General features: G+C 36.9%; 1 protein-coding gene across 1 annotated transcript; it reads left to right on the forward strand.

The window, feature by feature from the left end:
* The first annotated feature begins 368 nt into the window (after positions 1–368).
* Positions 369–3,273, forward strand: c10h1orf115 (chromosome 10 C1orf115 homolog). Its single transcript, XM_017694349.2, has 2 exons — positions 369–968; positions 1,947–3,273. Exons 1-2 carry the CDS (start codon positions 657–659, stop codon positions 2,082–2,084), a joined length of 450 nt encoding a protein of 149 aa, XP_017549838.1. The 5' UTR covers positions 369–656; the 3' UTR covers positions 2,085–3,273.
* Positions 3,274–20,129: the final 16,856 nt, after the last annotated feature.

The raw sequence follows: 20,129 nt of genomic DNA on the forward strand, positions 1-20,129 counted from the left end.
TTCATTAAATTCAGCTTCTCTGGTCTTACAGTGTACCACAAAAAGGCCCACACGACTAGGGCAGTGGGACGTGTTTACATCAATATTTGACGTCTGTTTTGTGGTGATCGCACGTTTAGACTCTATTCAATGGACAGCAGTTGTCAGAAAAGGCTGTCGGAGCTTTTCTGGGTAGAGACTTTGTGCAAATATTGTGGTGGTGGTTGTACTGGCGGAGTCACAGAACTTTGAGGTGGGGGGGGGGGGGGGGGGGGGGCATGTTGTTAATGAGCAGCTTCAGGCTAACTCCACAGGAACCTGAGATGTGGAGGTTAACAAATAAATGCCTTTCAGTGATTATTTAATGTTTCACAGCTAAGGAAATACAAACAATGCCGTCTAGTCTGCATGACAGTGATGATCTCTACTCGAAAGCAAACTTTTCCGTCAAATGAAGCCGTAAATGTCAAAGCAAATACACCAAACTTAACCCTCAATCGGCGTCCAACCGTTTCCGCTCCTCGCGCGCAGCGTTTCCCGCCGTTTTCTGTCGGTTTTCTGTTGACGAACCTGCTTTTGTGGCAAAGAATGCCCTGCACTGCGCATGCGCACGAAGTTGAGGAACCTCCACCTGACTCACAGACACGGTGACAGGAGCGCCGATTAAAACCACAAGAATGCCGCGACAGAAGCTTCGCAAATCCAGAAAGAAATCTAAAAATCACAAAAAGGAGGACAAATCAAAGATTATTGACTGCGTGGATGAACAACGCTGGGAAGAGTGTGAGGGGCCGAGCTGTGGAGAGGTAGAGAAGAGAGAGAAGAGAGAGAAGAGCTCAAAGAGTGTGAGGGGAAAAAAATCAGCCAAACAAGTGCACATAGCCGTGCTGCCTGACAAATATGAGCCTCTGGAGGAAGACCAGAGTGTCGATATATCACAAGAAGAGAGCGCTGAGAAGAAACAGAAGAAATACAAAACGTTCAGGAAAGTATGTGGATCTACTTTTTTACCTTTAGACGGTTATGTAACATTGTGAGTTTAGGTAGCTTACAGCGTTTTTTTCCCCTCTTAAATCTTTTAAAATCAGTTTTGCTGTGTTGCAGGACATCTGACTCTTTTACAGTGTTTTTACTGGCATCGTATGAGTTACAGGACCTAAGGAGTTTAAATATTAACGTAGGCCTGTGGAAAAATGGAGAGCCACAGACGAAAGAAGACCTGAGAATTTTTATTTTTATATTAATAGATTTGAATAAATGCTCATATGGGTTGCTCCAGATTACCGAACCCCACCCCGACACCCCCACGCTTCAGGTGGCCCACACAGTATTATACAACATTCTCAACACAGTGGGACAAGCAGTTGACTGCTTTATGTACAAAACTAATTCAATCAAGACACACACACACACACACACACACACACACACACACAGCTAAACCCCTTATCCTTCTGGGTCGCAGGTGGAGCTGGTGCCTATCTCAGTAGTCATTGGGTAGAAGGCAGGATACACCCTGTCACCAGACAGACAGACATACATATACAGATACAGATGTTTTCTTAAATAATATTATATTATTACAGGCAAATAATAAAGTAAAATACAAATCTTCTATATTTTCTGTGTTTTTACAATAAAATTGCAGTTAATAACCTAAAATAGAAATAACTAAAAATAGTAGTTGTCTATTTCCTGAAAGGTTAATATTATTACTAGCTAATATTTTACAGTTTCTATATTTCAGCTGACCACAGAGTAAATGGCCTTTACTCAATATGTTACAAAACATTCTTCACGTAGTGGAACAAGCAAAAGGTCTCTTTCTATACAGTGTAGATATTTTTCTTGCTCATCGCAGAGTATTAAAGGTGGTTTGTGTGGTAGGTCTAAAATGTGAGCACAGAGCATGTAACAGAAAGTGATGTTTCTCTATGTGGATCATTCTCTCTTGCTCTCTTTTATAGAACGTAGGGAAAGCTCTTCGCTACAGCTGGAAATGTCTGGTAGCTGGGCTCCAGACGTTCAGCACAGGGTACTCTGGGCCTCTGAGCGCGGCTGCTACACTGGTGCCTCAGGTCCAGAGGACGAGTCACAGACCATGACGGGACGGAACGCCTGATGCTTTCGGGTCCTGACTACACTGACGACAGTGGACCAGCCTCTCTTTGTGTTTTATAATATCCCGCTCCAAAAAGGTACAGTGCCAGCTAGTAATGTGAGGAATGTATGTATATTGTTCTGTACTACTGGTGCTGGCACAGAAGCAATCTGACGTATACTTTGTGTTAGACCTTTGTGTTATAGGTCTGCTGTGCATGAACTAAATGAACTATAAGCACTACATGAATTAGTTTCCTTGCTCACATCATGGACCAATGGATGTCATGGTTTAGCAGTCCTTTTCCCAGAAGGCATTCTGATCTTAAATGGCTTTGTTCAAGATCTTTGGCAGGAAACACCAAGGACTTCCATAGGAGGAGGCGGAGTACTAGCTTTTCTGTAGCATTTCCTAATGATACGTCACTCAAGTCTGTTATTTGTGAATAATATTCAAAAGTAAGATTGGCTTGAAAAACTGGCCCTATTACTTTTTCTATACGCAAACCAAAGAAGTTGTTTATGGTCTCTGAAGCTAATCTCCATTACCTGTTTGAAGACATTCATTATGACCGCAGTGCCGCCTATTGTCCCAACCTCTGGGCTCTGTAATCAGTTAAAATCTTCATGACTAAGTATACGACCTTCTGTCTAGTGCTAATGACCTAATCTGTACATGTACTTTAATCTACTGATAAAGACCAGTCAATACTAGAAGATAACAGATGCCATAATTCCAAATGCCAGAAGTTAACCACAGCTTTGTTTTGTTTTTCCACACAATATGGTGTGTTGGTATGCTTATTTGGGACAGATGTGGAAAGGATAAAGGGGCCGTTGATGTTTCCAGAACATAAATGTAATTTTGGAGCCTCCCATTAGCTGCCACTGCTTTAATAGCTAACTGGTTTCTTTATATTATGTGTGATTTTTAAGAAAGATAACTCCTTAAAGTCAACCTGAAACCAGAACAGGCTTGTTTACCTTCGTAGGTCATGTTTCTGGTAATATGCTCAGCTAGCTCGAAGCCTTTTCAGCACACAGTTATACTCTAAAGTGTGTTATGGTACACACTGTAAAAAGATGGTTCTTCAAGAGTTCTTTAGTTAAGAAAATGGTTCTATGTACAGTACTGTGCGAAAGTCTTAGGCACCCAAGACACATTTGTGTAGTGTGTGTTTATTTGCTGAGAGTGTTAATATTTGAATCAACAACATTTATAGAATATTAATTAATAATTATATATATATATATATATATATATATATATATATATATATATATGGATGTTAGTGTGTTTGTGTGTTTGTTTAACCATTTTCAAATCTCTCCTTGAGGAAGCTCAGTATTATATGTAGTTAAGAAGCAGCTCCTGCTTTGACCAGTCAGTGCTTCAGTAAGTTGTGCTCATGATGTAATTGAAGATATTAAAAAGTCTCTGTGGCGGCTGTGAAGGTGTCAAGGAACAATATGGACCCAAGAAATTCTTGTTACTTTTTATTGCTTTTCTGTTTATTTGAATTTTGAATACGACTTTATTCTAATGTGTATTGTGATAAACTCACTGCTGAGGTCAATTGTTTACAAATTTGCTTAGATGCCTACAACTTTCACACAGTACTGTAGAGCCATGAACACTCAAAGAACCCTTTGCATGATTAAAGGGTTCTTTGCATCATGAAAGGGCACTTTAGATTGATGAGGAATGAGCTGTAGATGGTTCTATATAGAACCTTTTTGAAAAGCACCAGAAGTGTTCTTCTATGGGTACAAGAACAACACTATAACCTTGTTTGGTGCTATGTAGAGCCAGTTTTCCAAAGGGTTCTATAAAGAGCCATATGCCACACGTTCTCCATCACTCTGAAGAACCATTTCATGAGGCTAGGAACCACTGAATGATGCAAAGGGGTCTTTGCGTGTTCATGGTTCTATTTAGAACCATTTTTTTACTAAGGAACCCTTGAAGAATCATCTTTTTAAGAGTGTATAAAAGAAAAATGAGTTCTGATTTCTGATTCATGTTGACTTGAATGTAGAAAAGGACAGTGGATTAAGCATGTTTTGTTGATGGTCTGATGATGTTGTATAGTCAAAGAATGTAAATAAACATGGTGGTTGATGATAGGAGGTGAGAGAAAGTGGACAAAGTAGGTGTTTGAAAGGTTAACCCTGAGTTTTGCTTATGAAGTTGACATGTTTCTAACATCTTATGTACTTTTAACCCTGATATTATCATGAAGTCTATTTCTTGTTTGATGTATAAAGTAGTAATAGAAAAAAACAGAAACAGAACTATGGTCAGTATTTTTGTTTACAAAAACCTTTGTGATCAATGTTATTGATCTGTATGTCCTGCAATTTTATTTTCTGATTTAAACTTCTCTCCTTGCATTCAATGTTATGATTTAAAGCTTAACTGTTCACAAAAACCCAAAGCTGGCTTTATGTAGTTTAAATGATGTGTACATATGTGTAGAGGTGTGTAGAAAAACTGTCCTTAAACATGTATTAGTGCCAATATTTATTCACCATTAGGTGGCGGTATTGTGTCAGAAGACAAACCTCTACTAGGATACAAAATATGAATGGCCCTGTTTTAACGTTCCTGTTTGATGCTAGTGAACTTATCATATCACGTGTAGATAGCTTCCATTGTACTGAACATGATAAATATATCAGTGTTTTATTGTAGCAAGCAAAAACTAGTTGAATGTCATGTCTTATCATGTCTTACTCTGTTTTTTCAGAGTAACTGTAAAAGTGGTAACTGTACCTTCTCCAAGAAGGCTTTTAAACAAAGCCACAAATAAAAAAAATTAAAAAAAGATGGGCCCTTGCTTTTTGTTTCAGTTATCTTTTCCCATTAGTCTGACTGAGATCTCTGTTACGTCAGCCACGGCTGTCACTCCCAGCTATTTTATCAGTAACGGAAGAATCTGCTGATTATTTTGATGATTAGTAAACAGTGACATGTAAAAAGGCCAAAGAATGAAAATGGAATGCATACTTTATTGGAAAATATATACAGAAAGAAGCATTTAAAAAAACGAACTTAAGGACACTACATGGAACACTAACTGGAAAAGAAACCAGTGAGAGAATTTAAAATGTGTACAGTTTGCTACGTAATTATTGGCAATTCGTTGGGAAAGTACGTTTTACCTGGAGATGATATCTCTTTCTTTTATCGTAATCTTTTATATTTTTTCTTAAAAAATGTACTAAGCTTTATATACTTTAATCTACTGATAACACCTGCCAGAATTAACCACAATTTTTGTTGTTGTGTCCCTACCTAAAATGCTAGAAAGTGTGGTTTTATGTTTCTGTGGGACAGATGTGGAAAGGATAAAGGGGCCGCTGATGTTTTCAGAACATAAATGTGTTTTTGGAGTCAGATGCTCTCATAAGCTGCCACTGCTTGTGGTCCACACTTAAGAGAGTGAACTGGTTTTCTTAGATTAGATGTGATTTTTAAGAAAGATAACTTACAGTCAACCTGAAATGAAAATGGACCTTTTTACCTTGTTAGGCCACATTTCAGGTAATGTTAAGCAATCGTTTCAGAGACATAAGTCTTGGTTTTCTTCAAAATCTTTCTAATAATGATGCCAATATTGCACTCTTGAGTGTCGGACAATCTTTTTGCTTTAAAAACTACTAAAATGAGCTATTTTTAACTGAAGCAGTTCACTTAAGCTAAGCTTCTAAAAGATGGCTATCATTCTCAAAGTACTGAAACACTCCAAAGCCCCACAGGATGAAATACACAGCTAACAACATCACACCACACAATGTGCTATTTGGATCAGATCAGATTTATTGTTTTACCTTTCAACATCCACATTAGAGCCTCCCTTTCTGGCTGATACTGATACCTGGTATGAGAACACTGGTATCTCTAATTTAACCAGTGATGTTTTTTGCCTAGTGTTATCGAGTAACTGCGGTGGCCCTAATCTCATCTTATGTAAGCGCTGTAGTGATTGTGTAAGAGATGTGTGTTCATGATGACTGTGGCAGTCTTGGGAATAAACAAGCTATCCAGTTAAGGATTCCCACAGTTTATCAAAACAGAAACCATTCAAAGTGTAGTAAATTTAAGTAACTTGTATTATAGCCTCACTTGCCTACACTGACCTCCATGAAACACAGATGTTGCTCACATCCGCAAAAGGGACGACCCTGCAGTCATTATACACACATGTGACACCTGAGTACTATCATTTGCGGAGGTGAGAGCTAGTGAGATCTTTCAGTGAGGCTTTGTGACGAGGTAGTGTTTAATTTACTGAACGAGTGATTCATGTTGGCGTAGGCTTTTTTTGCTACATTGTCAATGAGTCTTGACATGATTGTGCAGTCAATGGAGCCAGTTTAGTGCAGGGAATCTGTTTCATATGGTTTCTTTTCACTTTTTCACTCTGATTTTGTTTCTTTACTCCATCAATACTTTTATTTCTCATATTTTCTATTTGTTTATTTTCGTGGTAATGCACTTGGTTTCATTATTTTAGCAATGAAAGAGTAGATCCACATTTAATTTGCATAAAATACAAACAGATGTGACTTTTCTGAGTAGTGACTGCTGATGCTTTAAGAATGTGGGGGTTTTTACAATGACAATATGTGTGTGTGTGTGTGCGTGTGCGTGTGCGCTTGTGCGTGTGTGTGAGAGAGAGAGAGATATATTCCACCTCCGCAGTCCTGCATTTGCATCATACATCCCTCCTCCAGTGTTTTTGATGTTTTCTAGGCCGTAATGTGTTTATTAATTTATTCATTTGACTACATCAGCCAGGGATTTCCTCCACCAGTATTTCCAGCCATTACATCAAGCCACTCTGGTGCTTCACACCTGATGATTGCGATCATCTCTTCATCCTTCTAGGAACATAATATTATATTACCGACTTAGGAACCCATTGAAAGCTTTTCTGAGTCTTGTTTAGGCATAATTTTTATGATAGGATACATTGTAATTTGCAGTTTTGCTAATGTTTCACTGAATTCATTTGAATTTAGTGGGGTAATGAACACAGTTAAGACTTTTTCATTGGGTTTGCAAGAATTATATAAGCTACTAAAGTTTGTTCATTTATCTTCGGGATCATTTTTGGCTCATCATGGTGTCTAGGAGTGGGCAACATGGCAAAAATGCAATATTACATCATTTTCACAATATTTGATCTCAATCAAGATATTTAGTTTAACATAGAGAATATATAGATTCCATATATTTACAATAGACATTTCAGAAATTTGTAAAATAAGAACAAAAACTATGCAATGCATAATGAACTTTATTCAATGTGTCACATACTGTGCTGCACTAAAAATCCAGTTAAATGGGACTAATTATGCTCTGTAACACAACATAAAGCTGATCAGGGCTCTTTCAGTACAGACAATATCCACAGTGTGCTCAGAAAATTGCAGGAATTGTGGGCTATTAGCGTTATATATCCAATATTTTTCATGTGCGTACCTTTACAACAACATATTTATAAACTTCAGAAATTGACACTAGATACACTTAAATTAGACATGACAGAGAAAAATAACAATTATGTAACAGTTATTTCTAATATTTGATGAAAACCAAATGCCATAAAATGAATGCAATGCACACATTTTTGCACAGAAGCCCAGCGTCAGCCAAATGTTCTGTCCTTCTGAGCCACAACAAACATCATGAAATAAATTTGCATCTCGAGTAAAATCCATAACATGGCACACTTTCACACCAGTATTCGTTTCTATGTATGTATACCATCCCCTCCTTTTTTGTATGTGCATGTGCAAAAGAAAACAATCACATCCAGAGATCTGTCCAGACAGCTATGGAGGGAAATATCAAATGCAAATCGAGACAACCAGGAAATCAAGCCTTCATTTTCATTTATTAGAGGGCGTTGGTCCAGGATACATAGTTACAGTGTGATCTATTGCTTGAAAGAGATAGAATTTTATGAGTGTATTCAGGACATTCACTCCCCTTAAGGGCGTCACAAGCAGGGCAACACTTAATAAGAGGCTTTGACCCCTCAATTGCTAGATAAGGAAATGCTCTCGTTATGAGTTGCCAGGTGCATCTGTGTTCCATTAGATAAGGCAAAGAAACTATTGTGCACTCCTACAGTTCCTTCCTACAGCTCCACGCTGAGCTCTTTTAATAACAGGCTAGGAGGAAAATGACCTCTTCACATTAAACTCTTTCTTCAACATGTGTACTCAATGCAGCGATACGCTGACCATTTCCTATATATTGGGTTTCACTGCAGTTGTTATTATATAACATCCAGCAGATAAACCAAGTGCAAATGGTATGTTACCTCAGCTAATATTACTAGCCTAGTCAAATGGATAGTGAATTGATGCCAAATGTAATAACTTATGTTGAATATTTTATTTCATTAAATTTATATGGGTAGAGTGTAAATGAATACAAACTGACATTCATTGGCACTTTCACTGCAACACATTCTATTCGGGAGCAGTGCAATGTGTCTGGTGGTGTGCAGTGGCCAGGTTTTAGTCTGTTCAGCTAGCTATCTTTTTATCTGTTGGTTGTGAAAGTAAGTTGTCGTCCTCTCAGCTTAAACAAAAAAGGATTCTTACTACATCAGTACACTTGGTCCATACAAGGAGGGTAACAGTCCATTCACAGCATGTTTAGTGATTTGGAATATTAATACAGAATTGAATCATTGTGACACCGTCATAAGTGCGCATGTATTGAGTCAGCCATTCAGATTTTAGGATGGGAATAATACTGTTTTTAAAAAATGGGTTTCATATTATTGAAAAAAGTGATTTCAAACTTTTGAACAGTAGTGTATGTGGAATGTAGATTTCAGCAGATATGACGTCTCAGTAACACTTTACCTTAAGGGTCACACATTAATTGATATTTATATGTTAATGAGTGTTTAAAGATTCATTATTAATGTACAAGTTAACTGCTCACTAAGCATTAGTTACTGACTAAATACTTATTTCATAGCTTAATTGTCATTTATGACACTGTTAATGAACTGATAAGTGTGTTTACTCCTATAAAGTAATGCTTATAAGTCCTGTTAATGAATATAAAGTGTTACTGAAGACTGACTTGCTATTCATAAATGCCATGTATATAAAAAACTTTTTAATGTAGGACAAAATTACCTAAATGCTCACCAAAAGATATCATACTTGCATGCTTGACTCACTGAGTAATCTGCTTTACTAATACAGTAAAGCATTAAGATTCTCTGCTTGTTATCAAAGTAATTCATGGCAAGAACAAAGCCATTTAACATGAAGGTCCGCCAACAGACTGTGAAATGAATGTGTCTGGTTCTATTTTCGGTTGTAATAGCAAAGGTGTTCCTCCGCCTCTGTTATTTATTAGACCTCCAAAAAAGCTAGATTTATACATCAGTTCCCAATTACCTGCCACTTTACATCCCTTAACTGATGTTGTGTGATATATGTGGTATTTAAACAGCCTCTGTACATTTATTTTTAATTATGCCCCCATAAATTTACACAAGCTGTGTGGGCTGGGGGTTAAAAATGTAGCTTTCTGGCCTCTGATGGGCATCTCTAGTGAAATGACAGAAGAGAAATTAAGGAAATCGGGAGGCAGTAATAAACGAAACATAAAAATAATTCTTCCCGAAGCTCAGTCACTTTAATAGATTGACTTAGGTTCATGTGGGCTTGAAGCCTTTGCATGAATCTCTGAGGACTTCGGAAGATGCAGTTACTTTTTCAAGTTTGTAATCAAATAATCAGTCTGTGTCAACAAACATGCACTGGAGATTGATTAAAATGCAATCTTCCCAGGAGCCAAGGATAGCCACAGAGTTTCACAATGACACCATGTTACCATGCAACATAGACAATATGACTCCAGTCCAACAACATGACCTGGAAACAGGAGGAAGACTCTGGCCTTGCCAGACACTGATGGAAGACACGTGCACAGCCTGTGCAAAGAGGTAAGTACTGTGTCATTTTTTTGAAACGCTGTTGTTTGAACTAGAGTTTCAAAAAGTGCAGCGTAAATATACAAGGCAAGCTTCATATCACAGCATTTCAACAGAAAAGGGGAATCATTGGTTTCTTAATACATGAAACGCCCAAGATGAGTTTTGAACGTGTATTTTCTTCTTTTCTCTGCTAATATAAAATGTGCATGTATGTACGTGTATTGAATTAGTAAAACGCCTTTTATTTTTTCCATTACTTGACACAGTCATATGTAAAAGTTGGACACCCCTTGTCATATAGCACATTTTGTTGATTTTCTATAAGTTAAAACATTCTCTGCTGGAAACAAACATGGCGTTTTTCGACTAATTTTAGTCCACAGCAGTCCAGACATTAGAAGTTTTGTATTTTCTTCTTTAAAAAAGTAAAGTTGTACTTTGCTACTTTGAAAATGTGCCTGCTGTTTATGCAGCCTCCATAAAAGTGGGGTAACTAGAACGCCAAAAAGAAGCAAAGGATCAGAAGTGGATCCAGCTTAATACAGCTGATACCAATTTTCAGGATTTGAGACAATTATTTATTAATTACATCATTATATTATTAATTATTACAACCTCCTAAAACATTTTTTTGCTGTTATGAAATATTGTCATTGTAACAAAATCTCTGAAATTTACAAGAGAAGAAAAAATGTTTACTTTAATGTAGGTTAAAGTGATAAGCTTTCATTTGAAATAATTTTAAACAATTTCTATTAGCTCTATATATTATGAAATATTGTGAAAGGGCAAGTTTTGACAATTTAGTTTTTTGTTACTTAATGTTACATCCCTACTATAGGCTCTGATCTAGGTACTAAAAAGAGTATTAAGGTGCATAATTATAATAAGGGGGTGCAGAGGCAGGCAGGATATAATCAGAACTGCTAAAGTTTATTATAGTGTTGCATGTCATACATTATGTACAATATGTATTGTACACAATAAGTAGTTATACATAAAGTGGGTAGTCTACCTAAGAAGGAGTCTATGGGCAGTGCAAAAAGAAATAAAACAGTCTACTCTAAGCTAAAACAGTTACCGTACCTACGTTGCATTTTAGCACCATCTATCTGAGGAAGCAGCTTTATCAGTGTTGTCCATTCACTGTTCTGCTTTCATGGCACCACATAAGAGAGTGCTTGCGCTGCTTTATTGATCATAAGAGTTGAATGGATGATAGTGTGGGTTTCTCTGTCAGCGTGTGTCTCTACTTTTGGGGGCTGAGTCACCAGACGGGCTCGTCATTACTCATCCTGTGAGAAGTGAAGGGATCTCACTACGCCCACACCATCTCCTGCCCTCAGATACATCATTCTCAACAGTTGACATTTGCCCGGGTGGCCACCAATCAGGAGTGTGTCAGTTTTACTCCAGTTAATCTCAAAGTGAGACTTACCCATGAATTGTCTAGGAACCTGGAAGACAGTATCTGGAGGAGGAACTTCAAGGGAGCCAGAGAATGATCTTAAAGGAGCTTCGGAGAGAAAAATTCTCAACCTACTGGGTTGAAATGCCAGATGTGAGATCGTAATATAATGAAAGTCACAATTTTAATATTCATCCACTGATATGCACACCAAATTGTGTTTGTGTACATTTAAAAGTGCCATACAAGAACAACTTCCGGTTCCCTAAAGAACATTTTGATAGATGATTCTAGAACCATTCATTTAAATGAGATGTGACTGTGTGCAAAACCTTCCTACAGTTAAGAGAACCACCGCGTAAGATAAAGGTCCTGTGCTAATTAGACAAAAAGATTTATTTTTTTATTTTTAGAAATATGAAATAAACATCCAAGCTAACCTTAATTTTAAAGAGTATCGTCACAATTAAAGCCAAAAAGTGAGTAGGCTAATAAAACAATAGCTGCAGGATATCCAGACCCAGAACAGGCCTAAAGCTAAGCTATGTTGAATTTTTAATGGTGAATCAACATCAGCATTACAATTTACTGTAAGACTAGTTGTAGTCTATGTCAATAAGACTATAGGGGCTGGTTTCCCAGACAGAGATTAAGCCTAAGCCTGGACTAAAGTAGATATTAAAACTAAAGTTTAAAATGTTGTTTATCATGTTGATTAGTACTCTTAGTGTCTTAGTGTTGTATCTCTCAGCCTTATTGGTTTGACAGGATTCAGCAATTTATATCATTTTCATTTTTTTATTTCATCAATGTTCTCTCAGGATCACTGTGATGATTGTAGGATTTCAGTAGTCATATTTAAAACATGGTTATATTTTCTATTCAGCTGGAGTGCCATGTTAATCCATTTCCACAAAGTTGGTGTTTGATGTTTTTCATGATGCTATACTCTGAATAAACCAAATCCCATCATGATTTCAATGTGAGTTAATGCTCTGATGCTAATACTTTTCTGCAGTTGATCTTCACTGTACCAGTTTTTTTATATCTCGATGCCTATGATTACAGCATGCATGGGCTATAAACTTTAATTAACATGAATATTAGCCTCAAATTTTGTCGTTTGCTCTAGAGTGACTAACTAAACAAGACATTCGTGCTGTGCTGATGCTGATAATATGTTGTAACATGGACACAGGCTAATGTGCACATGATTTAGCAAATTCATTGTGGCTGTCCAAGGTTAACAGTCCAACTATTTAATCAATATACACTAAACAAACGTAAGTTGTGGTTAGATCCCTTTGGGAAAAGTCCCCCATGGGAATTTCTTATATTTCAACATTGAAAACACGTCCCACCTGTGGTTAATGCAGTGAAATCTGTTTCTACAGATTCACAGCCATGATTCAAATCATAACTTGAATGCCTACATAAACTATGTACTACACAGATTTCCTTCATTTTCACTTTTGTGTAATTACAGAAGATAAGAGACCTTGGAACAGAAATGCAAATAGATCATGCAAAGATCTCGAGTATGTGCAGAGCTTGACCTTAATGTTTTAAATGAACTTGCAGAAATTCCAGTGGTTGATTTTATTGGTTTTGCAATCAAAATTACATGTAATCTTACAGCTTAACTGAAAAGTCTCTTAAAGACTTATTAATAATGTAAATAACCGTTTGAGGACACACAGTCTCTCCACTACAGTTCATTTTGAATGCACAAACCACAAACTGGCTCCAAAGTTCTTTCTCATTTGGGTGGCACATTGATTCTGTAGTCTCATCTAAAATTATACAACACCCTGATAAAAACAATTGTCCAGAAAAAATGGTGGAATCTACTCTAAAATGAATTATAATGGTGAATTATAATTTCTGCCATGTCTGGAACTGATGTCAGTAAGAAAAACAGCATAGATCTAACCATGTGTTGTATAGATCTATGCTAATGCTTAAAAGATACTTCCTAGTGGGCAATACAGAAGATAGATGATAACATCCCAGGAAAGTGATCTGGTTAAATTCCAGTGTGTCATTCTGGGGTAAATAACCTTTGTGCCAATGCTGATAATTACAGCAAACTTCAGTCAGACTGTCATCCAATATCAACACATTTTCAGTGATATCACTTGCTGACATCATGTGTAATCAAATGTCTATAAACATGATGTAATCTTGTGACTTTTTAAAGTACTCCTGTGGTAATTTCAGATTCCACGAAAAAACAGAGATTTCACATCATGTGCACTTGTTTATTGATTGATTACTGTTCCTGAAATAACTTGTAAGTTAAACTGGCATTGTTTACATTGTTTCTTGTTTTTTTATCATATACATGTTATAAAATGTATTTCTTTATTTTATTTGTAATTAAAGTGTCTTAACTGTGTCTGTTGAACTTGTTTATGGAAAAAACAAATTTAAAATGTTTTACTAAAAGACAGTCTCAGACAGAACAGTTACTGAAACTAAACAAATCATGTTCCACAATACTTCAGATTTCTACTTTATGGAAGAAAAAGTTTCCCTACTTATCAGAAGTAACCGGTCACCCAAAAGCACTGTGTCATATTGATCACTGACAACAATCTTCATGGTGATTCTGACTGTGTCAGCCACTACTTAGTCATTGTGCTCGTAGAGTACAGGGAGTAGAAAACTACAAGATTAACTGTCCCCACATTTCGCATTTGTGTAACAATTTTGATCATTCTTTTTCCTTTACACCTTCTAAAATCAACTTACAATGGCAATTTTTAAGATGAAAGGGGTAATATTTAACTATAAGATTGTAAAACAGATTGTAGAAACTATTTTGATGAAGGCACTTTACAGTATAGAGTGCAGAAATTATTCAAGATTTTCTCCTAACATTAGAGATGCACAAGATAATAGTGAACTCAGTGAAAGTGAACAGTAAAAGTGTGAAGAATATAGCCAAGGCATGGATGTAGGACAATGAACAGTGGTCCAAGAGCAGAACCATGTGGAACACCATTTTCTGATGCGATGTTATCTACTATTTAGGAATTGAGATGTGCTTATAGTCAACTTTCACAAGTTGTTGGGCTGAAATCAAGCAGTTATCAAGGCAAGCAAGTAATGGATGTGATATGTAACACTTAAACATATACTGAAAGTGTTATAAACAAGATACTTCCAGTAGCCAATAAAAGTCATTAAATAATGTGTTTTATTGAGCTTGTCTTCCAGTTTTGTAAGTTGGCAATGTATATGAAAATGAGAGGACCTAAATAACAGAAGTCTGTCTTTCATCAAGGTCACATTTACTTTGGCCCTGATGAAAGACAGACTTCTGTTATGTAGGTCTGGAATATAAATGCCAACTCAATCAAATGAGCAAGAAATAAGAAGGGGTTGAGAGTTTGCCATTGACATTTTGTTGTCATTATGGATTTTCTTGTCATAATGGATCATAACAGAGGAAATTAGCATGTTGTCTTGCTACAAACACTGAGGATTGGAAAAGGGTCACATTTTTCCTTTCTGGTTGGACACAGGCCGATGTTTGGATCCAGACTACATGGATGATGGGTGTAACATGCTGACCGAACAAAACATGACTTAGAATTCATTAACCCTTTCATGATGAGACATCAAAAGTGATTTTTTGACATTTAATTTACTCTTTTTTGTGATTTTGAATGCTGTTGTTACATTTGATATGCAAAAATGGTTTAACAAAGCCAAAAATTCATAATCTTTTTTTAATTTTTTCACACAATAAAACATGAACAGGAATTTTCTTCACACATCAATTTGTTTTTTATCATAACTCTGACTAAGCAAATAAGTAATAAGGCCTTAGTGATCTCAGTTCTGCTCTGAATATGTGCTCTCAATCACGTAAAAACTATTACAGTGCATCCAACAGAAAAGGCAGCATAATGTGTCTTTTATATTATGATAGAAAATACAGTAGCACACATAAAGATCCACATGCTACATTTCACTGTGCCTAATGTGGACATGCACACATTCCAACTACTCTGGCGGCAGATATTACTGAGTTAGAAAGGACATCAATTCTCTGTATTGTCAACAATATGTTAGACAGGATAGTGTTGAGTAAAAACATAGGCCTTTGTCCAAAGCTTACTCAGTATCTTCACCAATTTACTCTGTTAATATGAAATATGAAAGTACTCCAAAAGCTTAGCTGATGTTTCTTTTGTTGTTGGATCACTATGATTGTAAAACTTATGCATACCTATGCACAGCAACATTAAAAAATGTAAACATTGAATGGCTGTTGTACAGAGAGAAATCCTTGGCTAGGTGTTTTAAGTACAGAATTACAGACTTGCTTAAGACATATGTGTCTGTCTTATCCCTCCCTGAATGGGTGGCTAAAGAGGATCAGCCAGGAGTCAGTTTAAAACATCAAACACTTTGAGATGGCTTATGGGAGATTAGTCTTGCATCACCTTGTGGAAGCCACCCAGCAACTGACCTAAGCACGGTCACGAGAAACTCCCAATGATCAGTCCATGTTTCATGACCTCCCTTCATATATAATTACAGTTCACTTATACTTTATGCAGCATTTCTTTGATTTTTTTTGTAATTAAAGTTGATTCCCTCACTAAGGAGCAGGCACGGTTACTCTATTTAACCACTCAGCTATTAATCATTAAACTTAACATCCAGTAACTCTGTCCATTATTTGGCTTCTACTATGAAATGAATCTGTCTGTATGTTATGTAGTTGGGCCCAACATGTTATGTACATGGGCCCACCCTTTAGGGTTTAAGGGGTTAACTTAAGCTTTGCCATGTTGTTGCCAAAAATGACAGGCTTGCTTCAAGTCAATCCGTAAAAATGATTAATAAATTCTCTTTAATAAATTCTGATAAATTAATAGCAGTACTCCATGGGCACAAATATCCCCCATGCCATGACTGACTCTGGTTTTTGAACTTTATACTGGTAACAATCTGGATGGCCTTCTTTGGTGCAGAGAACACTATGTTCATTATTTCCATCAAAAATCTCAAAGGATGACTCATCAGAATGCAATACATGTTTCTATTGTGTAGCAGTCCATTTCAGATTTTGAGCACAAAAAAGTCAGTAGGAGTTGTGGATGCAGCAATGAACAGTGTTTATACAAAATAGTTTGTCAAATTATTCCTGAGCCCATGTGTGGGGCACAAAGATTTCTCAGAATTCCCTGAATCTTTTGATGACTTTATGCACTATAGATGGTGAGATACCTAAAATCCTTGCAAATGCTCATTGTGGAATGTTGTTCTTAAACTGTATGATTATGTCCTGATGCATTTTTGGCATGCTCTTCAACCCATCCTTGTACTTTTAAGGACTAAGATTTTTCTGGATAGTCCTTTCACACCCAAGCACTACTGCATCACCTATTCACAATATTTTTCCAACATTCCACATAAGGTATAGGGGATAAGGTAAAGCATTAAACATCTCCACTTTTCATCTGAATACAGGTTAATGTGTAGGTACAAATCACTGCCTTCTGTTTTGACTTGCAGTTTACATTCTGTCCCAACACTAGAATTGGAATTGAGGTTTGTATATTTTATTGAACATACAGACAACATACACCAATATCTTTTATTTTTACTGGGGCAGTACTTTGGTCTGATAACAGAATAATCTTTATTAGCATTTTCATTTGAACATATCCACATTTGCAAACATGTTGATGGATTAAGTGGTAAAAAACAACAGGAATGTTTGCTGTTTCAGAACACAGAAAGAACATCAAGTATCCATAAAATACCAGCAACCTCCATGCTCAGTTGCCACTCCTTAACGGACCAGGCTTTGTACAGTACTAGCCCGTCAAGGAGTTATCTGATGAGGTGTTAATGCTTGAGAGGGCTATATAAACACAAATATACTTGCAGCGCATCAAAGACCAGGCTTTGTTTTGGCCTGCTGTTTGGGCTGCTGGATAAGTGATGATATGGGATCGTAAGCAGCGCTTGGAACCAGTCCAGACTCAGAACAGCACCTTGGATGTGGGTCTTTGTCTTGTACGCTGGTGCAATGCCTCACAGAGGCTGGGTTGGGCTCTGCTAACAGAGCAGAATTCTGCATTCCTTACCTGCAGAGTGAAGTGAGATATGACACTGGTGACTCAGAAAACACATAAATGCCACTGAAAATGTTTCAGCATCTTAGGCCAAAGCTTTCTTGCTTCCCTTCCCCCACTGAGAGTTTGCCAAGAGCAATGCAGGCTGACTAGTGATGGCATAGCGTGACGGAATGATATTTCAGAGCCTTCGTCTGACGAGCTCACTGGGACGGAGAGGTTTTCAGAGTTTATAAACTATAGCAACAAACCATTTAATTTATCAAACCTCTCAAAGGGGAATTCCACTGATTTTCCACAACTTCTGCATAACTAAGTATTTGACATGTAAACAAAGTCATTCAGAGTGGCTTGATGTAAAATGCTATTGAGTCAGAATTGTTCAAAGTAGTGATAATAGGAACCAGACATCTGTTCCATATGAGATATAACCTCTCAAAATTCTTAAGAGTGAAATCTAACAAGTATATTTTATAGTTCTCTTGTGTAATTACGAACACTCAAATGGTCATCCATGACTTCCTGATTCAGTGGGGAATGTATATGAGATGAAACACAGGCCAAATTTCCATTATTATGAGAAAGACCAGATAAAACAGCAATGATGTGTGACAAAAAGTTGTTGAGAGGCACAAGGAAATGGAAATGGCTAGGAAATGGCTACAAGAAAATGGCTGAACAGTTAAAAATGCCCATTTCCACTATCAGGGCAATAATTAAGTGGTTTAAAACAACTGGAGATGTTAAGAATCTATTGGGAAGAGAACATATGTCTACACTCCATGCACTGTAAGGATGATGGTTCAAGTAGATAAAGAATCTCCAAGGATTAGACATGGGGAATTGTAGAAATTAGTTACCTCTTGGGGTCATAACATCTCCAAAACTTCAAACACCACCTATATAACCACAAGTTATGTGTGTGTGTTTGGGGGGGTTGTATTTGTGTGTGGGAGAAGACGTGTGTGTGTGTGTGTGTGTGTGTGTGTGTGTGCGCTCCTACAGTTTGCCAAACGTTATTGGAACATTCAGTGGGACTGTGTTCTATGGTCAATTGAGAACAAGATTTTTGGCAACAAATACCAGAGGTGAGTTTGGCATGGACAGAAAACCTGTCTGCCTCAGCCAGGAAGCTTCAACTGTGCTGTTGTTCGGATCTTCCAGCAGGACAATGAAGCCAAAGCACAACGTGGTGCCAACAATTGTGGCACACACAGATTTGAGAAAAATATGTATTCCCTGATTTTTGTATTTGTTTATATTTTGAGTGAAAGGTCAAAAGGATAAGCAATAAAGATTTTTTTCATTTACAGCCTGTTTTGCTCACATTTGCCAGGGATGCCCATATTTGTGCAAGGCACTGTATGTATGTGCTATGCAGTGTGTGTACAGTATGTACTATGAAATATGAGTGCAAATGAAAATACTGAGCAATTCTTTGCAATAGCAACTATGCAGAGACTCCAGTGTCTTTTAAAATATGCATATATATATATATATATATATATATATATATATATATATATATATGTAAATTTTTATGTCATTACTATGAGCACAGCAGCTGGTCTTTACATTGTGTGAAAATGTGACAAATACAAAATTGCATAGAAAAAAATATTTTTTCCATTGACTTACATTAAAAGTGAAGAACATTTCTGCCCTTTCCTGTAAAGTTACTACTTTGGAGACAGGTGTTTTCTTCTTACACAGTGCCTACTAGCTTGTACATTGAGTCATCATGCCTTTTCTTCTTTTCTAAGTACAGAGAAAAGTCTTGAAGTTGAGGAGTAATGCTCTAAAGAATTATTCACTAAAAAGGTCTTTATACTAAGGTAGTCATTGGATTTGTTCTAAAGAACCTTTCTGGCACCTTTATTTTACAAAGTGTTCTGCATTTCTAACCAGAAAGTCCAACATTCACTTAAACAAATATATTTGCTGTTTGTTTGTGAGGCTACTTAGTATTTTACATCATCAAATGCAAAGAGTCAAAAAGGAAAGTTTTTTAATGTTTATGGCATGTTATTTCAGGCTGTTACCTTTCCCAGCCTTTGGTTGCCTAGTGCAAAGCCATAGATCATATGGCCTCTGTGTTAGCTAATCCAGCTAGACACTGAAGAAATGGATGTGCAGAATGGAATTCCTCCTCCACTACCATATCTTAGTCAACACATTCATTTTGGGGAGATATTAAAAACGAATGTCTGTTCTGAAACATGCCTGGCAAACAGTACCCAACACAAATCTTATCTGAAAAAATTAAGGCAAAAAAAGTGATTTGTGCCATTGCAGCCTGGTAATGTCAACATAGCCTAGATGGAAGGATGGATGGATGGATAGATAGATAGATAGATCTTTCCATCAAGCTGTGAACTGCAGCCAATGTCTTACACCAGGGGTCAGCAAACCAAATGTTTCATTAGTTACTAGCTAGGCAAGGTTGTCTGCGTTGCTGTGTGACCAGCAGTCTGCGTGCCAACCATTAAGGTTAAAGGGTGAATAAGCAGTTATGCATTAACTCCAGTGTTTAAAACCATTTATTAAAACTGTGTGAAC

Source organism: Pygocentrus nattereri, chromosome 10, assembly GCF_015220715.1.
Source record: "Pygocentrus nattereri isolate fPygNat1 chromosome 10, fPygNat1.pri, whole genome shotgun sequence".
Lineage (NCBI taxonomy): Eukaryota > Metazoa > Chordata > Actinopteri > Characiformes > Serrasalmidae > Pygocentrus > Pygocentrus nattereri.